Source organism: Bos indicus, chromosome 20 (assembly GCF_029378745.1).
Source record: "Bos indicus isolate NIAB-ARS_2022 breed Sahiwal x Tharparkar chromosome 20, NIAB-ARS_B.indTharparkar_mat_pri_1.0, whole genome shotgun sequence".
NCBI lineage: Eukaryota > Metazoa > Chordata > Mammalia > Artiodactyla > Bovidae > Bos > Bos indicus.
Window position 1 is genome coordinate 38,335,276 of NC_091779.1, and position 20,657 is coordinate 38,355,932.

A 20,657-nucleotide genomic window follows, 5' to 3' on the forward strand; every position below is an offset into this window, starting at 1 on the left:
GCCTTTTCAAATCATGCTCTAAGTCCCTAGGGCAAGTGGTTTTCCTTTTACATCTACTTTTATACATACATACATATATATATATATATGAAGGAAATGGTAACCCACTCCAGTACTCTTGCCTGGAAAATCCCTTGGACAGAGAAGCCTGGTAGACAACAGTCCATGGGCTCGCAAAGAGACGGACACGACTGAGCGACTTCACTTTCATATATTATATATAACTATCTCCTTCTTCCTCTACCTCCCTTTCTTTCTTCTCCCTCCCTTCCTCTTCCTACCATACTTTGAGAACTGTTGTACCCTACCATACTCTGAAAATAGACAGTGTATCAGTTGATATCTTTTGGTCCAGTTTCTAGTGTTAATCTAAGACATACACATGTCAAGTTATAACTGATATTTGTAATTTATTTATTTTTTTACTTTTTGGCCACTCCTTGCGGCAGGAGTGGACCAGGGATTGAACCAGCGCCCCCTGTAGTGAAAGTGCAGAGTCTTAGCCACTGGACCACTAGGGAAGTCCCTGTAATTTATTTTTAAACTTTTAGTTGAAATGCAAACTCTTGATTTTGAGGTTGGAGCCAAGAATGTTTTACGGCTATTGTGATGAATGTAAAGTCTCTTCTGAAAGGGACTATGTGTGGTTATAATTTTCCACCTACTCAAATGTCCCCCAAAACTTTAAATTTTGACCTGCTTCCAGTCACCCTCATTTAGAATTAAAGCAAATTATATTTCATATTTGAATTTTTATAGCTCTGTCTTATTTTATATATAAATAATAGTCTGGATAAAATAAAAAGCAAAAGCAACTTTGAAGAAGGAAATATGTAATAAAAAGACCTTGTAAGCCCACACAATGGCAAAGAGGCTGGAATCTGCCTCACTGAAGGAATTTCATGTGCTGGCTCTATAAAATTGAGTTTTTTTTTTTTTTTTTTTTCTTCTGTAGCTGCTGATGGCCATACTTTGGGGCCTTCTGCTCCCTACTCAAATGCTGCCAACCTGAGTTGCTGTGCCTTTATATCCTGGAGGTGTAGACCCACTCAAGCTGATTAGATGAGGTGACACTTCCCAGGGTAGGGGACTACCCAGGGATACAGTGGGTACATCTATTTCACCCACTGGGCTTAGCAAGGAAGTCTTTAGGCTTAAAGTAAAGCAATACTCTCTTGACTAATGAGATCTAATGTGGTTTTCTGGAAATACTGAACTTAAAAAAAAAAAAGTGAAGTACAACCATCATGAAAGTGAAACTGTGTTAGTAATGGACAAAGGTCAGCTGACTATTCTTAGGAAAAGCAAATGATTTTCTAGTAAGTAGGAGATTTTGGAAGACAAGCCTCTTTATGTGAGGCAACTTGGTTCAGTGAGAAGGGACAAGACCTTTGAACCTGAAGTGTCCTGAGGGATATGTGACCATAGGCAAGTTCTCAACTGCTCTGCCACTCAGTATCCTGACCCATAAAACGGAGATGATGATCCTCCATGTTCTGTCTGAATTATGTGTGCTGTCAGTTGATGGCACTCACTGCTGAATATCTATAAGTAGAAACATCCAAAACTTAAAAAAAAAAAAAGCCTGTGTAGGTGCTAGAGTCATAATAATAAAAGGTGAAGGAAATCAAGAATTTGTGTGCAGAAAATAATGTGTCCACTTACATGTGAACAGATTAATTAATCAATTGATTAAGCAAGTATGTGTTCACAAAGGTTCTGCTCTTGGTCTACAAAACATTGCAGGAAAAGGCATACATAAATGGGAAGTTCTCTACTCCCTGGTCTCCCTCCCTAGACTAGTTGGGGAACATAGAAACATAGCTCATAATCCCAGTAAATTCCCAATGAAACTTAAACTTGAAGGATGCATGAAGGCTGCTTCTCAACTACCAGATGAAGTAATGCTCATTGCCAAATGGCTACCAGGGGCAGGGAGAGCAGGAGAGGAGAATTATCAGGGATGAGAGTCGCCATACCGCCAAAGTGTTAGACACTGTTTTGCTCTGTTTAATTCAGATCTATGTTGTATGAAGCAAATACTAGATAAACTAGAATGAAGCAAGGGCTCGTTTCAGCACCACATGACCACAGAAGGCTGTTTTACTTGTGGACAGGTGATTGCCTTCCTGGTTAACCTCAAACTTTTTTGTTTTTTTTTTGTCCTCTTTTCACAATAATCACTTTTCCTACCTTTGGGCGCTATATCTAAGAACTGATCCCGGAGGTTGTCCAGCTGCTCGATGGTCAGGGTGCCGTTTTCCTCCTTTTCCACAGGTGGAGGGCGTACCGGAGGAGGTGGATCTGGAAAGACTTTGATATCGCCATTAATGAAGAAGTCTTCTTGGTCTAAATAAAGTTCATTCTGAATTTTGGTTGATGTTTCAATGTGATAGCGAGCTACCCCAGTTAGTTTTTCCACACTGAAAATGGAAACATGAATAGGTTTATCCTCATTGAAAATACTATCAGATTAATAGTGTTTTCTTCTTAGACATACACAAAGAGTTAACACATTAGAAAATATAGCTAAGTTAGAAAATTCAGTCTGCATGTTTAAAAATTATAATTTATTCTCAAGTCCATTTGTACAAAGGCAGGGTAAAAATAAATAAATATAGATTAGAAGTAAAATATATGCTCATTACCGGGCTAATAGTCCCACATTTTATACAAAACTGAACAAAAAGAGATTCCATTAAAATGATTTTACTAGTATTAGGCAAGATTATGTCAAGAGATATATTTCATTCTAAATATAGACCAGAATAAGGTTATATGACAGAAAATCCTGTAAAATATGACTATTAGTATAACACATTTATTTGGAATGAGGACAAGTTGTGTGTAAAGTGAATTAAAGTTGATAATGGATTTCAAGAAAAGTGGCTTTTCTCCAACTTTATATCAAGGAGTTTGATGTGACCTAAGACCCATTTGACAGAATGGACTCTGACAAGATAGCCCGTTGAAATTGCTTTCCTATGTTTATGGAGAATAACGTTGTTGGTATTGTTTAGTTGTGTCTGACTCTTTTGTGACACAATGAACTGTAGCCCACCAGGTTCCTCTGTCCATGGGATTCTCCAGGCAAGAATACTGACATGGGTTGCCACTACCTTCTCCAGGGAATCTTTCTGACCTAGGCACTGAACCCACATCTCCTGCATTGCAGGCGGATTCTTTACCACTGAGTCACCTGGGAAACCTGGTGAATAGTAATTCCCAGCTAAATCACATGGTATAAGCAGTCACAGTTTGGAGCGACTGTGGTGCGGTGGAAAGAACCCTGGAAGCTGAGCTCTCATCGTACACCTTCTCCAGCCCTGGGTCCTTGAGTTAGTGATTTAAGCTCTCCAATTTCCTCATCTTTGCAAGGGAGCCCAAAATACATAACTCCATACCTTATGGTTATTAATGTGAAATCACATAGAGCATGGATTTAGGTTTTCCTAGGGATTATAGTTAGGAGAAGGCAATGGCACCCCACTCCAGTACTCTTGCCTGGAAAATCCCACGGATGGAGGAGGCTGGTAGGCTGCAGTCCATGGGGTCGCTAAGAGTCAGACAGGACTGAGCGACTTCACTTTCACTTTTCACTTTCATGCATTGGAGAAGGAAATGGCAACCCACTCCAGTGTTCTTGCCTGGAGAATCCCAGGGATGCCGGAGCCTGGTGGGCTACCGTCTATGGGGTCGCACAGAGTCGGACACGACTGAAGCGACTTAGCAGCAGCAGGGATTATAGTTCGGAGAAGGCAATGGCACCCCACTCCAGTACTCTTGCCTGGAAAATCCCATGGATGAAGGAGCCTGGTAGGCTGCAGTCCATGGGGTCGCTAAGAGTCCGACACGACTGAGTGACTTCACTTTCACTTTCATGCATTGGAGAAGGAAATGGCAACCCACGCCAGTGTCCTTGCCTGGAGAATCCCAGGGACAGGGGAGCCTAGTGGGCTGCCATTGCACAGAGTCAGACACGACTGAAGTGACAGCAGCAGCAGCAGAAGCAGCAGGGATTATAGTTATGGGTCTAACTAAAGGATTTACGGGGTCGCAAAGAGTCGAACATGACTGAGCGACTGAACTGAACTGAAAGGCTACTTTAAAGGCCAGAGAAGTTTTATACAATAACTAAAATATCACTGTAATACAGAAAGAATCTTACATCTTGCAATAAAGATTGAACATGGCAGAAAAGTGCATATTTAATCTGCTTTTATATAACTCTGCTGCTGCTACTGTGTCACTTCAGTCGTGTCTGACTCTGTGTGACCCCATAGACGGCAGCCCACCAGGCTCCCCTGTCCCTGGGATTCTCCAGGCAAGAACACTGGAGTGGGTTGCCATTTCCTTCTCCATTTATATAACTCAGGAACACCAAAATAAACCTCCCCCCCAACAACAACAACAAAAAATCGTATTAGTCATTTTCTTTCAAAAGACAATCTTGAATTTAATTCCAGTACACTGTATTTGTGAGGTATTTGTGAGTGCCCATATAGTAGGTATCATCTAGGTACTTTCTGCTTGATGGCGTTTGTGGGTGGGGCAGAGAAGGGGCACTGGGTTAGGAGGGACGCCAAGTGCATGCAGAGACCCAGCCAGAACCAGGGTATCAAAATAAGTGCGCCATCTAGTGGAAAGTTATGAAGAGTACCCTCAAAAGGAGGGTAGGGTAAGGAGAAATGCCAGGAGAATGAAAAGTGGGATTTGAAGTTGAAAGAGATCTGATAGGTCTCCCTATTCATTTTTTCTTGCCACTTGAGGATTTTTGCAAGAACCAAAACCAAGAGCATAGCTGAACAGTACTAGGTTTTCATTTCTTGTGGCCATATTCAGGTATCAGAGAGAGACATACACACAGAATCCATCTGAGAAATAGGCATGTCAGATAAAAATAAGCATTTACACTTAGTAAATGTGCCACAAGGATGGGCGCTGTGAACCCTAAGAATGAAGAAGGTATGCTTTCATTTGTAAGTGGCAGGCAGAGATCAGGACTGTACATCACTGTTCTATGAGTTAAGCATGATGGCAATGAGGTGACCAGGCTGAGGGGTATGTCTGTGCGTGTGTGTGTGTGTGTGTGTGTGAGAGAGAGAGCTACTTAGATACAAACAATGAAGCTGAGGATTTTACAACAGAACTTTCACAATGAGGCACGCACTGGAGAAAACAAACCATAACAACCATCTTCTAGCTGGCCCATGTTGCTTCTAAGAACACTTGCCGTTTGTATTCTATGTATGCCGTGACTTCCAACTTATCAGTAAATGTTTATTGCAAACTGTAGTATGGCCCAGAATCTAGCAGAAACCTCTAGAAGAGCCTGGTTGGAGTGTTTTCTTTTACAGATGAGGCTTGTGGGGTAGGAGGTGATTAGGCGTGCTGTAATTTGTGGACAAGGAGAGAGTTCCCATCTCTTGGTCTCCTGACTGTTGAGGGCGTTTCTCTCTGCTGAGCTGCTTTCTTACACCTTTCAGGGGAGAATTAAGAGGATGAGATGCTCTCTAAGGACCTGTACCTCCCCATAAAGAACAATGATCGGTCACAGGTCTGTTTCTGCTCTAGACTACAGTTCTGTTCCTCACTAGAAATGAGGATCTAGAAAGTCTTTAGAATCTAACAGAAAAGTAAATTGGCTGTCACAAGGCAATCAGCCTAACAGGGAAAGCATTCCTGTAAATGCCTTCTCCATCTCCTGCTCACTGGCCCTGACTAATAAGAAGCCTGGCATTGGAAAGATATGAAACATTATATCATGTCTAAAGAATAATTTTAAATTGCTTATATGTTTACCTTGTACACTAAGGTCCTCATGGAGCAGTGGGAAAACCAAACTATCATAAATAATGTGCAGTAGTGCCCTTTAATACATGACTTAACTGTGGTTAAGAAGCAACACAAGTGTATAGGTGATTTCCTAAAAGGTCAAAATTCTATTTATAAATGCAATTCACATTTGTAAACATCTTAACATTTTTTTGGTCAATTTTGGTCTTCAGGCATTAGCAAAGTAAATACTCAAAATACTTAAAATGTCATGCAGTTCTTTACCTGGCCATTTCATTCAAGTACCTCTCACCGAGCCACTTTTCCATGAGTCTATATACATCAACCGCCTTTATTACTAACTCTTCCAGGAAAGCCAATGCTTTTACCTTTATCAGTTCAAGTCGGAACTGTGTAGCTATCTCTATTTAAAAAAGAGAAATAAAGATGTTTTTAATGTATTACATGGCATGAACTTTCTGATAAACCAAATTCAATTTTGAACCAATTATGCTTTAGTTTGTGGAAATTTTGGCACATCTTTGATATACCAAGATGGATAATTAATAACCTATCCACCTTGGAAACAAAACAGCATGTGGTAGAGTCATTTGACAGTTTACTTAAACCAAAATTGTAATTCAATTTTACATATAATTGCACTTTGTCATATACCATTTGATAAATTGGAATGGGAAAACAGAAATAGATAATTTCTGAATTTTAAAAAGGGGGAGGCTAACTATGTCTCTTGATCTCTCTTCTTAGAACCTTGGGGAGACGACACCATATTCTTCAGCGGAGGTGAGAGGAGGGTGAAGCCCGTGGTCCCAGGGCCTATTGATATTCTCGGCACACGGTGAGGTCTGTGATTTCCCTCTAAAATATCTGTCCAGTCTTTCTTCTTTGCTTTTTCTATTGCCACGTTTTGACACTGATTTATATCTCGCCTCCACTACGGCAACCACCTCCACCCTGCTTTCTCTAAGTTCCCTTCCCCACCTCAAATCCAAATCCACCAATCCCAGAGTGACCTGTCTCACCTGCACACATGCTTCTGAGCACTTTCTGCCCAGAATTCTTTACTAGCTCCCAGTTGCCATAAGGGAAACGGAACTTTCTGGGCAGCGCCTATGTGACCCTCCACCTCCCAGATCCAGAATGTGCCTCAGACTCCACAGCTACTCCCCTTCGGTGGGTCGCATAGTTCCCCTCCCCAATCTGTGCCCCCATTGTCCCCTGCACACATTTCTCACATTCTTCTTGTTCAGCTCAAGCATGAATTCAACCGCATGGAAGTCTTTCTTGACTTCCTGCTTGTGCCCTTTGTCCTGTCCACCGAGCTCCAATATCACAACATATTGTAAGTGATCATTTGCAGTTCTGTTCCTATTTTTTTTCTTTTGATGCTTTGTGTTTGTGTATATATGTGTATATTTTTTTCACCTACTGTAGGACTGGCATACAGTAGAAACTCAGAAAACCTTTATTGTGTAAATATGTGAATTAAGCCACACTAGGAACCACGTACGCAATGAACTGAAGGATGACATATACTTAGCCACTGAAAGCAGATGTGGGAACAGGCAATGTGACAAGCATGTGTCTTGACTTCCTGTGTTCAACATCCTTCAGATTTTACTCTTGAAAATAATAAAGCAGGTGGTAGGATGATGAAGAGAGGGGAGAAAAGGAGAGAATCAAAGGATGGAAAGTATCTTTAGTAGCTAATCGTCATTGAGTAGTTAATGGGTCCCAGCGTATCCAACACTGCATTTTTACAGTTTTGACATCTAGTATATTGACCATGGCTTCTTTCCAATGAGGATACTTTGGTTCAATTTCTTGATCTTTTCAAATTCTGTTTTGAATTGTATTATAAGACACTTGGAAGAGCCAGGAGGAGTTTATGTTGTATAAAATTGTCGCTCTCCATAGAGGAGGCCCTTGAATGTTATTGATACGTCACTAACTCTTCCATGGGGTCTACTCCCAAGAGCTCCCTTTCAGGACTGGTTAACCTTTAGTCAGGGTTTACTTGCCTAATGAGATGCCTAAATTATTCTTATTATATTATAGAAGCATAACCTTAAGCCTTCTTTCAGCCTATAAGATCACACCAACTTTAAAACATTGCTTCTCTTTTTTGACTTTGAGATTTTAATTACTGCTGATTGCAGCCATGAAATTAAAAGATGCTTACTCCTTGGAAGGAAAGTTATGACCAACCTAGATAGCATATTCAAAAGCAGAGATATTACTTTGCCAACAAAGTCCGTCTAGTCAAGGCTATGGTTTTTCCAGTGGTCATGTATGGATGTAAGTGTTGGACTGTGAAGAAAGCTAAGCACCGAAGAATTGATGCTTTTGAACTTTGGTGTTGGAGAAGACTCTTCAGAGTCCCTTGGACTGCAAGGACATCCAACAAGTCCATCCTAAAGGAGATCAGTCCTGGGTGTTCATTGGAAGGACTGATGCTGAAGCTGAAACTCCAATACTTTAGCCACCTCATGCAAACAGTTGACTCATTGGAAAAGACCCTGATGCTGGGAGGGATTGGGGGCAGGAGGAGAAGGGGATGACAGAGGATGAGATGGCTGGATGGCATCACCGACTCAATGGACATGAGTTTGAGTGAACTCTGGGAGTTGGTGATGGACAGGGAGGCCTGGCGTGCTGCGATTCATGGGGTCGCAAAGAGTCAGACACGACTGAGCGACTGAACTGAACTGAACTGAACTGATGCTCTCCTAACCTCTTCCCAAATTCCCTTTTTGAGATCCCAGCAGACAATCATACAGTAGTCAGATCTAGTTTTCATATGGTTGCATGAAAACAGCCAAATGAGTGTTATGCCTTTCAGTCAGTTTGCTTGTGCTTCATAGACACAAAGTCAGCCAAGGGCTGCTTGCCTACTGGTCTATTTTCTACTCAAAATATCATAGTTCTTTCTAATTGCTACCTTCAAATTGCAGGGCAGCAAGATGCTCTTCCTTTATTCTGAGCTTCAGTTCGTTTTTCACTTCCACTTCCTCAGTCTCTTCTGCTGGCAATACTACAGGAGCAGCTTCTGTCATAGGTGGGGATTTACCTGAAAGGGTAATGAATTATGCTGAGTTATCTGCTAATGGGCAAGTACACACACAGGGTCTTGGATAAAATGCATACAAAGTGGAGTGTGTAGAGCTATACATGTCTAGTGATTTGGGAAGGAGAGACCCCGGGCCACACAGTGTGAGTGATGAAACATTAATAATCCTTCCTTGAGAATTCTCCATGTGGTATCTGGCTGGACACATATAAAAATGCCCCATTCATGTAGCATCATGGAAAGGTGAGATATGTGGCTAGTGCAGACATGATCACAGACTCCAAAGAGGGTTCAATTTAGAGTTTGGGGACAGAAATTAGCAAACCCCAAGATTGTGCTGGCCACCTGGAGAAACAACAGTCTTCAAAGGATATTTGCACTGACCAGTGTTCCCCAGGTCCTCATCAAGAAAGACCAGAGAACAGCCTCATGCAGATACAGTGGAAATGTAGCCTATGGTCAAGAATCTGTAATTCACTTCATTTAAAAAAAATTAATTTATTTATTTTAATTGGAGATTAATCACTTTACAATATTGTAGTGGTTTTTGCCATACATTCACATGAATCATCCATAGGCGTACATGTGTTCCCCATCCTGAACCCCCCTCCCACCTCCTTTCCCATCCCCTCCCTCAGGGTCATCCCAGTGCACCGGCCCTGAGCACCCTGTCTCATGCATCAAACCTGGACTGGTGATCTATTTCACATATGATAATATACATGTTTCAATGCTATTCTCTCAAATCATCCCACTCTCGCCTTCTCCCACAGAGTCCAAAAGACTGTACTTTACATCTGTGTCTTTTTTGCTGTCTCGAATATAGGGTCATTGTTACCATCTTTCTAAACTCCATATATATGTGTTAATATACGGTATTGGTGTTTTTCTTTCTGGCTTACTTCACTCTGTATAGTAGGCTCCAGTTTCATTCACCTCTTTAGAACTGATTCAAATACATTCTTTTTAATTGCTGAGTAATATTCCATTGTGTGTATGTACCACAGCTTTCTTATCCATTCTCCTGCTGATAGACATCTAGGTTGCTTCCATGTCCTGGCTATTGTAAATATTAGTGCTGAAATGAACATTGGAGTACACGTGTCTCTTTCAATTCTGGTTTCCTGGCTGTGTATGCTCAGCAGTGGGTTTGCTGGGTCATATGGCAGTTCTATTTCCAGTTTTTTAAGGAATCTCCACACTGTTCTGCGTAGTGGCTGTACTAGTTTGCATTCCCACCAACAGTGTAATAGTGTTCCCTTTTATCCACACGTTCTCCAGCATTTATTGTTTGTAGACTTTTTGATAGCAGCCATTCTGACTGGCATGAGATGGTACCTCATTGTGGTTTTGATTTGCATTTCTCTGATAATGAGTGATGTTGAGCATCTTTTCATGCGTTTGTTAGCCATCTGTATGTCTTCTTTGGAGAAATGTCTATTTAGTTCTTTGGCCCATTTTTTGATTGGGTCATTGATTTTTCTGGAATTGAGCTGCAGGAGCTGCTTGTATATTTTTGAGATTAATTCTTTGTCAGTTGCTTTGTTTGCTATTATTTTCTCCCATTCTGAAGGCTGTCTTTTCACCTTGCTTATAGTTTCCTTTGTTGTACAAAAGCTTTTAAGTTTAATTATGTCCCATTCGTTTATTTTTGCTTTGATTTCCATTACTCTGGGAGGTGGGTCATAGAGGATCCTTCTGTGATTTATGTCAGAGGGTGTTCTGCCTATGTTTTCCTCTAGGAGTTTTATAGTTTCTGGTCTTACGTTTAGATCTTTAATCCATTTTGAGTTTATTTTTGTGTATGGTGTTAGAAAGTGTTCTAGTTTCATTCTTTTACAAGTGGTTGACCAGTTTACCCAGCACCACTTGTTAAAGAGATTGTCTTTTCTCTATTGTATATTCTTGCCTCCTTTGTCAAAGATAAGGTGTCCATAGGTGTGTGGATTTATTTCTGGGCTTTCTATTTTGTTCCATTGATCTATATTTCTGTCTTTGTGCCAGTACCATACTGTCTTGATGACTGTAGCTCTGTAGTATAGTCTGAAGTCAGGCAGGTTGATTCCTCCAGTTCCATTCTTCTTTCTCAAGATTGCTTTGGCTATTCGAGGTTTTTTGTATTTCCATACAAACTGTGAAATTATTTGTTCTAGTTCTCTGAAAAATACCTTTGGTAGCTTGATAGGGATTGCATTGAATCTATAGATTGCTTTGGGTAGTATACTCATTTTCACTATATTCATTCTTCTGATCCATGAACATGGTATATTTCTCCATCTATTTGTATCATCTTTGATTTCTTTCATCAGTGTTTTATAGTTTATCAGTTTATATATAGGTCTTTGTTTCTTTAGGTATAGTTATTCCTAAGTATTTTATGCTTTTTGTTGCAATGGTGAATGGAATTGTTTCCTTAATTTCTCTGTTTTCTCATTGTTAGTGTATAGGAATGAAAGGGATTTCTGAGTGTTAAATTTATATCCTGAAACTTTACTACATTCATTGATTAGCTCTAGAAATTTTTTGGTGGAGTCTTCAGGGTTCTCTATGTAGAGGATCATGCCATCTGCAAACAGTGAGAGTTTTACTTCTTATTTTCCAGTCTAGATTCCTTTTATTTCTTTTTCTGCTCTGATTGCTGTGGCTAAAACTTCCAAAACTGTGTTGAATAGTAGTGGTGAGAGTGGGCACCCTTGTCTTGTTCCTGATTTTAGGGGAAATGCTTTCAATTTTTCACCATTCAGGATAATGCTTGCCGTGGGTTTATCATATATGGCTTTTATTATGTTGAGGTACATTCCATCTATTCCTGCTTTCTGGAGGGTTTTTATCACAAATGCATGTTGAATTTTGTCAAAGGCTTTCTCTGCATCTATTGAGATGATCATATAATTTTTATCTTTCAATTTGTTAATGTGGTGTATCACATTGATTGATTTATGGATATTAAAGAATCCTTGCAACCCTGGGATAAAGCCCACTTGGTCATGATGTATGATCTTTTAAATATGTTGTTGGATTCTGTTTGCTAGAATTTTGTTAAGGATTTTTGCATCTATGTTCATCTATTGGCCTGTAGTTTGCTTTTTTGTGTGGCGTCTTTGTCTGGTTTTGGTATTAGGGTGATGGTGGCCTCATAGAATGAGTTTGGAAGTTTACCTTCCTCTGCAGTTTTCTGGAAGAGTTTGAGTAGGATAGATATTAGCTCTTCTCTAAATTTTTGGTAGAATTCAGCTGTGAAGCCGTCTGGACCTGGGTTTTTTTTTTCTGGAAGATTTCTGATTACAGTTTTGATTTCCATGTTGTGATGGGAAAATCTGTTAAGATTTTCTATTTCTTCCTGGTTCAGTTTTGGAAAGTTATACTTTTCTAAGAATTCGTCCATTTCCTCCAGGTTGTCCATTTTATTGGCATATAGTTGCTGATAGTAGTCTCTTATGATCCTTTGTATTTCTGTGTTGTCTGTTGTGATTTCTCCATTTTCATTTTTGATTTTGTTAATTTGATTCTTCTCCCTTTTTTCTTGATGAATCTGGCTAATGGTTTGTTTATTTTATTTATCTTCTCAAAGAACTAGCTTTTAGCTTTGCTGATTTTTGGTATGGTCTTCTTTGTTTCTTTTTCATTTATTTCTGCTTTAATTTTTATGAGTTTTTTCCTTCTACTAACCCTGGGGTTCTTCATTTCTTCTTTTTCTAGTTGCGTTAGGTGTAGGGTTAGGTTATTTATTTGATTTTTATCTTGTTTCTTGGGGTAAGCTTGTATTGCTATGAACGTTCCCCTTAGCACTGCTTTTACTGAATCCCATAGGTGTTGGGTTGTTGTGTTTTCATTTTCATTAGTTTCTGTGCATATTTTGATTTCTTTTTTTTGATTTCTTCTGTGATTTGTTGGTTATTCAGAAGCATATTGTTTAGCCTCCATATGTTTGTATTTTTAATAGTTTTTTTTCCTGTAGTTGACATCTAATCTTACCACAGTATAATCAGAAAAGATGTCTGGAATGATTTCAATTTTTTTTAATTTACCAAGGCCTGATTTATGGCCCAGGATGTGATCTGTCCTGTAGAATGTTCCGTGTGCACTTTAGAAAAAGGTTAAATTCATTGTTTTGTGGTGAAATGTCCTATAGATATCAATTAGGTCTAACTGGTCCATTGTATCATTTAAACTTTGTGTTTCCGTGTTAATTTTCTGTTTAGTTGATCTATCCATAGGTGTGAGTGTGGTATTAAAGTCTCCTACTATTATTGTGTCACTGTAAATTTCCACTTTCATACTTGTTAGCATTTGCCTTACATATTGTGGTGCTTATATATATATATAGTATATATATATATATATATATATTTGTAATTGTTATATCTTCTTCTTGGATTGATCCTTTGATCATTATGTAGTGTCCTTCTTTGTCTCTCTTCACAGCCTTTATTTCAAAGTCTATTTTATCTGATATGAGTATTGCTACTTCTGCTTTCTTTTGGTCTCCATTTGTGTGAAATATCTTTTTCCAGCCCTTCACTTTCAGTCTGTATGTGTCCCTTGTTTTGAGGTAAGTCTCTTGTAGACAGCATATATAGGGGTCTTGTTTTTGTATCCATTCAGCCAGTCTTTGTCTTTTGGTTGGGGCATTCAACCCATTTACATTTAAGGTAATTATTGATAAGTATGATCCTGTTGCCATTTACTTTATTGTTTGGGGTTTGAGTTTATACACCTTTTCTGTCTTTCCTGTCTAGAGAAGATCTTTTAGCATTTGTTGAAGAGCTGGTTTGGTGGTGCTGAATTCCCAGCTTTTGCTTGTCTATAAAGCTTTTGATTTCTCTATCATATTTGAATGAGATCCTTTCTGGGTACAGTAATCTGGGTTGTAGATTTTTCTTTTCATCACTTTAAGTATGTCCTGCCATTCCCTCTGGCCTGAAGAGTTTCTTTAGAAAGATCAGCTGTTATCCTTATGGGAATCACCTTGTGTGTTATTTGTTGTTTTTTCCTTGCTGCTTTTAACATTTTTCTTTGTGTTTGATCTTAGTTAATTTGAGTAACATGTGTCTTGGGGTGTTTCGCCTTGGGTTTATCCTGTTTGGGACTCTCCGGGTTTCTTGGACTTGGGTGGCTATTTCCTTTCCCATTTAGGGACGTTTTCACCTATTATCTCCTCAAGTATTTTTTCATGGCCTTTCTTTTGTCTTCTTCTTCTGGGACTCCTATGATTTGAATGTTGGGGTGTTTGACATTATCCCAGAGGTCTCTGAGATTGTCCTCATTTCTTTTAATTCTTTCTTCTTTTTCCCTCTCTGTTTCATTTATTTCCCCCATTATACCTTCCACCTCACTTATCCTATCTTCTGCCTCAGTTATTCTACTGTTGGTTCCCTCCAGAGTGTTTTTGATCTCAGTTATTGCGTTATTCATTATTGATTGACTATTTTATTTCTTTTAGGTCCTTGTTAAACATTTCTTGCATCTTCTCAATCCTTGTCTCCAGACTATCTGTAACTTCATTTTGTTTTCAAGATTTTGGATCATTTTTACTATCATTATTCTGAATTCTTTTCCAGGTAGACTCCCTATCTCCTTCTCTTTTGTTTGGTTTGGTGGGCATTTATCATGTTCCTTTACCTGTTAAATATTTCTCTGCCTTTTCATCTTGTTTAGATTGCTGTGTTTGGGGTGGCCTTTCTGTATGCTGGAAGTTTGTGGTTACTCTTTATTATGGAGGTTCCTCCCTGTGGGTGGAGTTGGACGAGTGGCTTGTCAAGGTTTCCCAGTTAGGGAAGCTTGCATCACTGTTGTGGTGGGTGGAGCTGGATCTCTTCTCTCTGGAGTGCAATGAAGTGTCCAGTAGTGAGTTTTGAGGTGTCTATGGGTTTGGTGTGACTTTTGGCCACCTGTATTTTAATGCTTAGGGTAATGTTCCTGCGCTGTTGGAGAATTAGCTTGGTATGTCTTGCTCTGAAACTTGTTGACTCTTGAGTGGAGCTTGGTTTCAGTGTAGGTATGGAGGTTTTTGGATGAGCTCTTGTCAATTAATGTTCCCTGGAGTCAGGAGTATTCTGGTGTTCTCAAGTTTTGAATTTAAGCCTCCTGCCTCTGGTTTTCAGTCTTATTCTTACAGTAGCCTCGAGACTTCTCCATCCATACTGCACCGATGATAAACCATCTTCTTTTGAAGATAATGGGCTGCCTTTATGGGTGTCTGGTGTCCTCTACCAGAATTCAGAAGTTGTTTTGTGGAATTTTCTCAGCGTTCCAATGATCTTTCAATGAATTTGTGGGTGAGAAAGTGGTCTCCCTGTCCTATTCCTCCACCATCTTAGGACCACCCCCCCTACTTCATTGTTTTTTAACTAGTACTTAAGTACGAGTACTTCAGAGATAGTCTATGAGAATTAGAAAATAAGGATTTGCCAGTGTTTGCCTGAGAATGTACCCATAAGAAATGGCAGTGTGATTCTAGCTGCAAGCCCAGCTTATACAATTCTGCTGCATCACTTCAGTCGTGTCCGACTCTGTGTGACCCCAGAGACGGCAGCCCACCAGTCTCCCCTGTCCCTGGGATTCTCCAGGCAAGAACAGTGGAGTGGGTTGCCATTTCCTTCACCATATACAATTCTACTTAGTTCAATAAATCTTTCTTGAAGTTCTGATCTCAAGGGGTTCAAATTTTGGGAAGAAGACAAATATTAACAAAGAAATTGTAATTAGATGTGTTGCATCTTATTTGCAGTAGTGGATGTGAGTATAAGTTACAGATGAAAGAGCCCTTAATCTCTCTGGGTTTCTGTATTAGCATCTGTAAAATTAGGAAATTTGACCCAACTAACTATTCCATTAAAGTAAATTGAATCATTTTCTTCAAATGCTGATTATTTCCTTTATGTTCACCGTTTGAGACAAATGAGGGTCACAAGTTCTTAATTGTAGTGCTACTCTTTCCTCTGTTCCAGGGGCCATCACCTCACGCTTCCCTCATCCTCAAGGCTTTGTTGTAACTCCCACTGTAGATACCTGGATGGACTCCACCCAGGAAGCACTTCCTACTTCCTCAGATGGAGTGAGATGACTGTGCTCCCCAGGGACCTCTTTTTCCTCTTTTTCCTCTATCTTAAAGAATTTTAGGCAGGAAGAGGCCTCCAGGAGGTTAAGTTAAACCTGAGATCTGAATTAAACCTACGGGCATGGCAACCCACTCCAGTATTCTTGCTTGGAGAATCCCATGACAGAGGAGCCTGGTGGGCTACAGTCCATATGGTCACAAAGAGTAGGGCATGACTGAGTGACTAACACTTCCTCACTTTCACTTCAAGCCTGAAATTTACACACACAGAACTAGCTTTTGGGCTTCCCTGGTGGCTCAGCGGTAAAGAATCGCCTGCAATACAGGAGATGCAAGAGATGCTGGTTCGATCCCTGGGTCGGGAAGATCCCCTGGAGAAGGAAATGGCAATCCACTCCAATATTCTTGCCTGGAAAATTCCATGGACAGAGGAGCCTGGCAGCCTACAATGGTCCATGGGGTTACAAAAAAGTTGGACACGACTGAGTGACTAAACTACCACCTGTTGCTTGTAACCCTCTCTTGATTAAGGCAGCTACTATCAGTCCCCTTGCACATACTTTTCAGATTGCACAGTGTCATCTTGGGGTTCTTTTCACATGTTTTAAACTGTCTTTGAGATTTATTTCACCCTGAATACACTTGGTTATGTGGATAAACAACTTAAAAGGGGCTGGCATGGAGAATGTTTGCCAACTAACATTCAAGCTTACAGACACCTGAGTCTCTAAATAAAACCTAATGAACAGCATTCTAGTAGCTCAGAGGCTCATGTGCCTGGTTAAGTGCTTATTTTCCACCAAGGAGAGGTTAAGCATCCATGGTTCTGGATGCTAAAGCTGCGAATACCTTTTCCTTTTTTGTCCTCTTTTTTTTTCTTGGGTGGTGGTGGTGGTGGCGGAGGCTCCTTTTTCACTTTTTTATTTGCAGCCGCCTGAGGAAGTTTTTCTTTTGTTTCTGCTGGCTGGTTTTCTTTTTCTTCTTCCATGAGCCTCTGGTGAATTTCAGCAGCCACCTGGTTGTATAAGAGCAATACTTCAGTACATGCAACATTTATGAAAGATGATAACTATTTGGATTGAGTCATCACCCAATGTCATTGAAACCTCCTTTTACTGAAACAACCATGCCATGTATTAAGTCTTTACAGAACACACTTTGATGTTTCACTTAAATGGGAACCTGTCTCTGTCCTGAGATGTGGCTTCCTGAGGCCATCTGTGTGGCAGCCACTCACTTTCTCAAGCCCTGCCTGCCATGTGTCTTTCTGTTTCCTCATTGCTGCCTCCAAACCTGGAAAGCTTCAGAGTCGTGCAAGCATTTCTTTCTCAATCTCAGACCTATGGATTGAATGCTCACTATTTTTCCAAGTTATTTAACTTATATGCAGAGTTCAGTTCAGTTCAGTTCAGTCACTCAGTCGTGTTTGACTCTTTGCGACCCCATGAATCGCAGCACGCCAGGCCTCCCTGGCCATCACCAACTCCCGGAGTTCACTCAGACTCACATCCATTGAGTCAGTGAAGCCATCCAGCCATCTCATCCTCTGTTGTCCCTGCCTCCTCCTGCCCTCAATCCCTCCCAGCATCAGAGTCTTTTCCAATGAGTCAACTCTTCACATGAGGTGGCCAAAGTACTGGAGTTTCAGCTTTAGCATCATTTCTTCCAAAGAAATCCCAGGGCTGATCTCCTTCAGAATGGACTGGTTGGATCTCCTCGCAGTCCAAGGGACTCTCAAGAGTCTTCTCCAACACCACAGTTCAAAAGCATCAATTCTTCGGCGCTCAGCCTTCTTCACAGTCCAACTCTCACATCCATACATGACCACTGGAAAAACCATAGCCTTGACTAGACGGACCTTTGTTGGCAAAGTAATGTCTCTGCTTTTCAATATGCTATCAAAGGTTGGTCATAACTTTCCTTCCAAGGAGTAAGTGTCTTTTAATTTCATGGCTGCAGTCACCATCTGCAGTGATTTGGGAGCCCAGAAAAAATAAAGTCTGACACTGTTTCCACTGTTTCCCCATCTATTTCCCATGAAGTGATGGGACCAGATGCCATGATCTTCGTTTTCTAAATGTTGAGCTTTAAGCCAACTTTTTCACTCTCCACTTTCACTTTCATCAAGAGGCTTTTTAGTTCCTCTTCCCTTTCTGCCATAAGGGTGGTGTCATTTGCATATTTGATGTTTTTGATATTTGTCCTGGCAGTCTAGATTCCAGCTTGTGTTTCTTCCAGTCCAGGGTTGCTCATGATGTACTCTGCATATAAGTTAAATAAGCAGGGTGACAATATACAGCCTTGACGTACTCCTTTTCCTATTTGGAACCAGTCTGTTGTTCCATGTCCAGTTCTAACTGTTGCTTCCTGACCTGCATACAGATTTCTCAAGAGGCAGGTCAGGTGGTCTGGTATTCCCATCTCTTTCAGAATAGAGTACATTACATGGAATGCCAGGCTGGATGAAGTACAAGCTGGAATCAAGATTGACGGGAGAAATATCAATAACCTCAGATATGTAGATGACACCACCCTTATAGCAGAAAGCAGAGAAGAACTAAAGAGCCTCTTGATGAAAGTGAAAGAGGAGAGTGAAAAAGTTGGCTTAAAACTCAACATTCAAAAAACAATGATCATGGCATCCGGTCCCATCACTTCAAGGCAAATAGTGTGGAAACAACGGAAACAGTGACAGATTTTATTTTTTGGGCTCCAAAATCACTGCAGATGGTGACTATAGCCATGAAATTAAAAGACACTTGCTCTTTGGAGGAAAAGCTATGGCCAACCTATACAGCATATTAAAAAGCAGAGACATTACTTTGTTAATAAAGGTCCGTCTAGTCAAAGCTATGGCTTTTCCAGTAGTCATGTATGGATGTGAGAGTTGGACTATAAAGAAAGCTGAGTTCTCAAAAATCGATGTTTTTGAACTGTGGTGTTGGAGAAGACTCTTGAGAGTCCCTTGGACTGCAAGGAGATCAAACCAGTCCATTCTAAAGGAAATCAGTCCTGAATATTCATTGGAAGGACTGATGCTGAAGCTGAAACTCCAATCCTCTGGCCACCTGATGCAAAGAACAGACTCACTGGAAAAGACCCTGATGCTGGGAAAGATTGAAAGTGGGAGGAGAAGGGGATGACAGAGGATGATATGGTTGGATGGCATCACCGACTTGATGGATGTGAGTTTGAGCAAGCTCTAAGAGTTGGTGATGGACAAGGAAGCCTGGCATCCTGCAGTCCATGGGATCGCAAAGAGTTGGACATGACTGAGTGACTGAACTGAACTGGACTGATTCTTTCAAGTTCCTGTTATCTCTTGGCTTTCAATCTGGGGCATTCCCCTAAATCAGTGTTTCTCAATCTTTTTTTTTTTTTTTTTAACATTTTATTTAATTTTAATTTTATTTTATTTTTAAACTTTACAATATTGTATTAGTTTTGCCAAATATCGAAATGAATCCGCCACAGGTATACCTGTGTTCCCCATCCTGAACCCTCCTCCCTCCTCCCTCCTCATACCCTCCCTCTGGGTCGTCCCAGTGCACCAGCCCCAAGCATCCAGTATCGTGCATGGAACCTGGACTGGTGACTCGTTTCATACATGATATTATACCTGTTTCAATGCCATTCTCCCAAATCTCCCCACCTTCTCCCTCTCCCACAGAGTCCATAAGACTGATCTATACATCAGTGTCTCTTTTGCTGTCTCGTACACAGGGTTATTGTTACCATCTTTCTAAATTCCATATATATGCATTAGTATACTATATTGGTGTTTTTCTTTCTGGCTTACTTCACTCTGTATAATAGGCTCCAGTTTCATCCACCTCATTAGAACTGATTCAAATGTATTCTTTTTAATGGCTGAGTAATACTCCATTGTGTATATGTACCACAGCTTTCTTATCCATTCATCTGCTGATGGGCATCTAGGTTGCTTCCATGTCCTGGCTATTATAAACAGTGCTGCGATGAACATTGGGGTACACGTGTCTCTTTCCCTTCTGGTTTCCTCAGTGTGTATGCCCAGCTGTGGGATTGCTGGGTCATAAGGCAGTTCTATTTCCAGTTTTTTAAGGAATCTCCACACTGTTCTCCATAGTGGCTGTACTAGTTTGCATTCCCACTAACAGTGTAAGAGGGTTCCCTTTTCTCCACACCCTCTCCAGCATTTATTGCTTGTAGACTTTTGGATCTCAATCTTTTTTGTTTGTTTTTCATTACTGATTGTTTTTATGTCCATTTCTCCTAATTACATTCCCCTCCATGAAACCTGAATACTGAAGAAGTGTACCTGCCCATGTACGTTATGTATGTCTGTGCTTTGTACATAAAGTTAGTGAGAATCTGTCTTGTTCTTCAGTCAAGTTTTGGGAGTCCATGCCCTGTATTAACTGGGCTCACCGACACTTGAATCCTGGGCTCCCATTCTATTCTAACACTAGACATCATCCCAGGAATGTACAGTGTTCATGGAGGATGACCTGTCCCCCAGCTAACCATATTGCTGGTTCTTAACTTTCTCTCCCTGGGAGACTTTGAGCTTCTCTCCATATCTGTACCCTCCTCCTTTCACTCTCACAGATTTCCTGGTATAAGAGATTAACTGTGTGGTCACAACAAAACAGCTGATGAATGGGGTGGGGTGAGCTGCTGCTGGGACCCTCCCTCTCCCTGTTCTGTGGGCCTCAGTAAAACCTTGTCTTGGGGCTTGTGCAGCTGTGG

At 40.5% G+C, this 20,657-nt stretch overlaps 1 protein-coding gene across 6 annotated transcripts in view; it reads right to left on the minus strand.

Moving 5' to 3' along the window:
• SPEF2 (sperm flagellar 2) overlaps window positions 1-20,657 on the minus strand; it is a 211,635-nt gene that overhangs the window by 42,982 nt on the left and 147,996 nt on the right. For all 6 annotated transcript variants that reach the window (XM_070774772.1, XM_070774770.1, XM_070774771.1 and 3 more), the window contains 4 exons: window positions 16,776-16,941; window positions 8,738-8,866; window positions 6,061-6,199; window positions 2,194-2,423 (listed from right to left, as the gene is read on the minus strand). In XM_070774772.1, coding sequence (XP_070630873.1) covers window positions 2,194-2,423; window positions 6,061-6,199; window positions 8,738-8,866; window positions 16,776-16,941 — 664 coding nt within the window. The remainder of the gene's footprint in view (window positions 1-2,193; window positions 2,424-6,060; window positions 6,200-8,737; window positions 8,867-16,775; window positions 16,942-20,657) is intronic.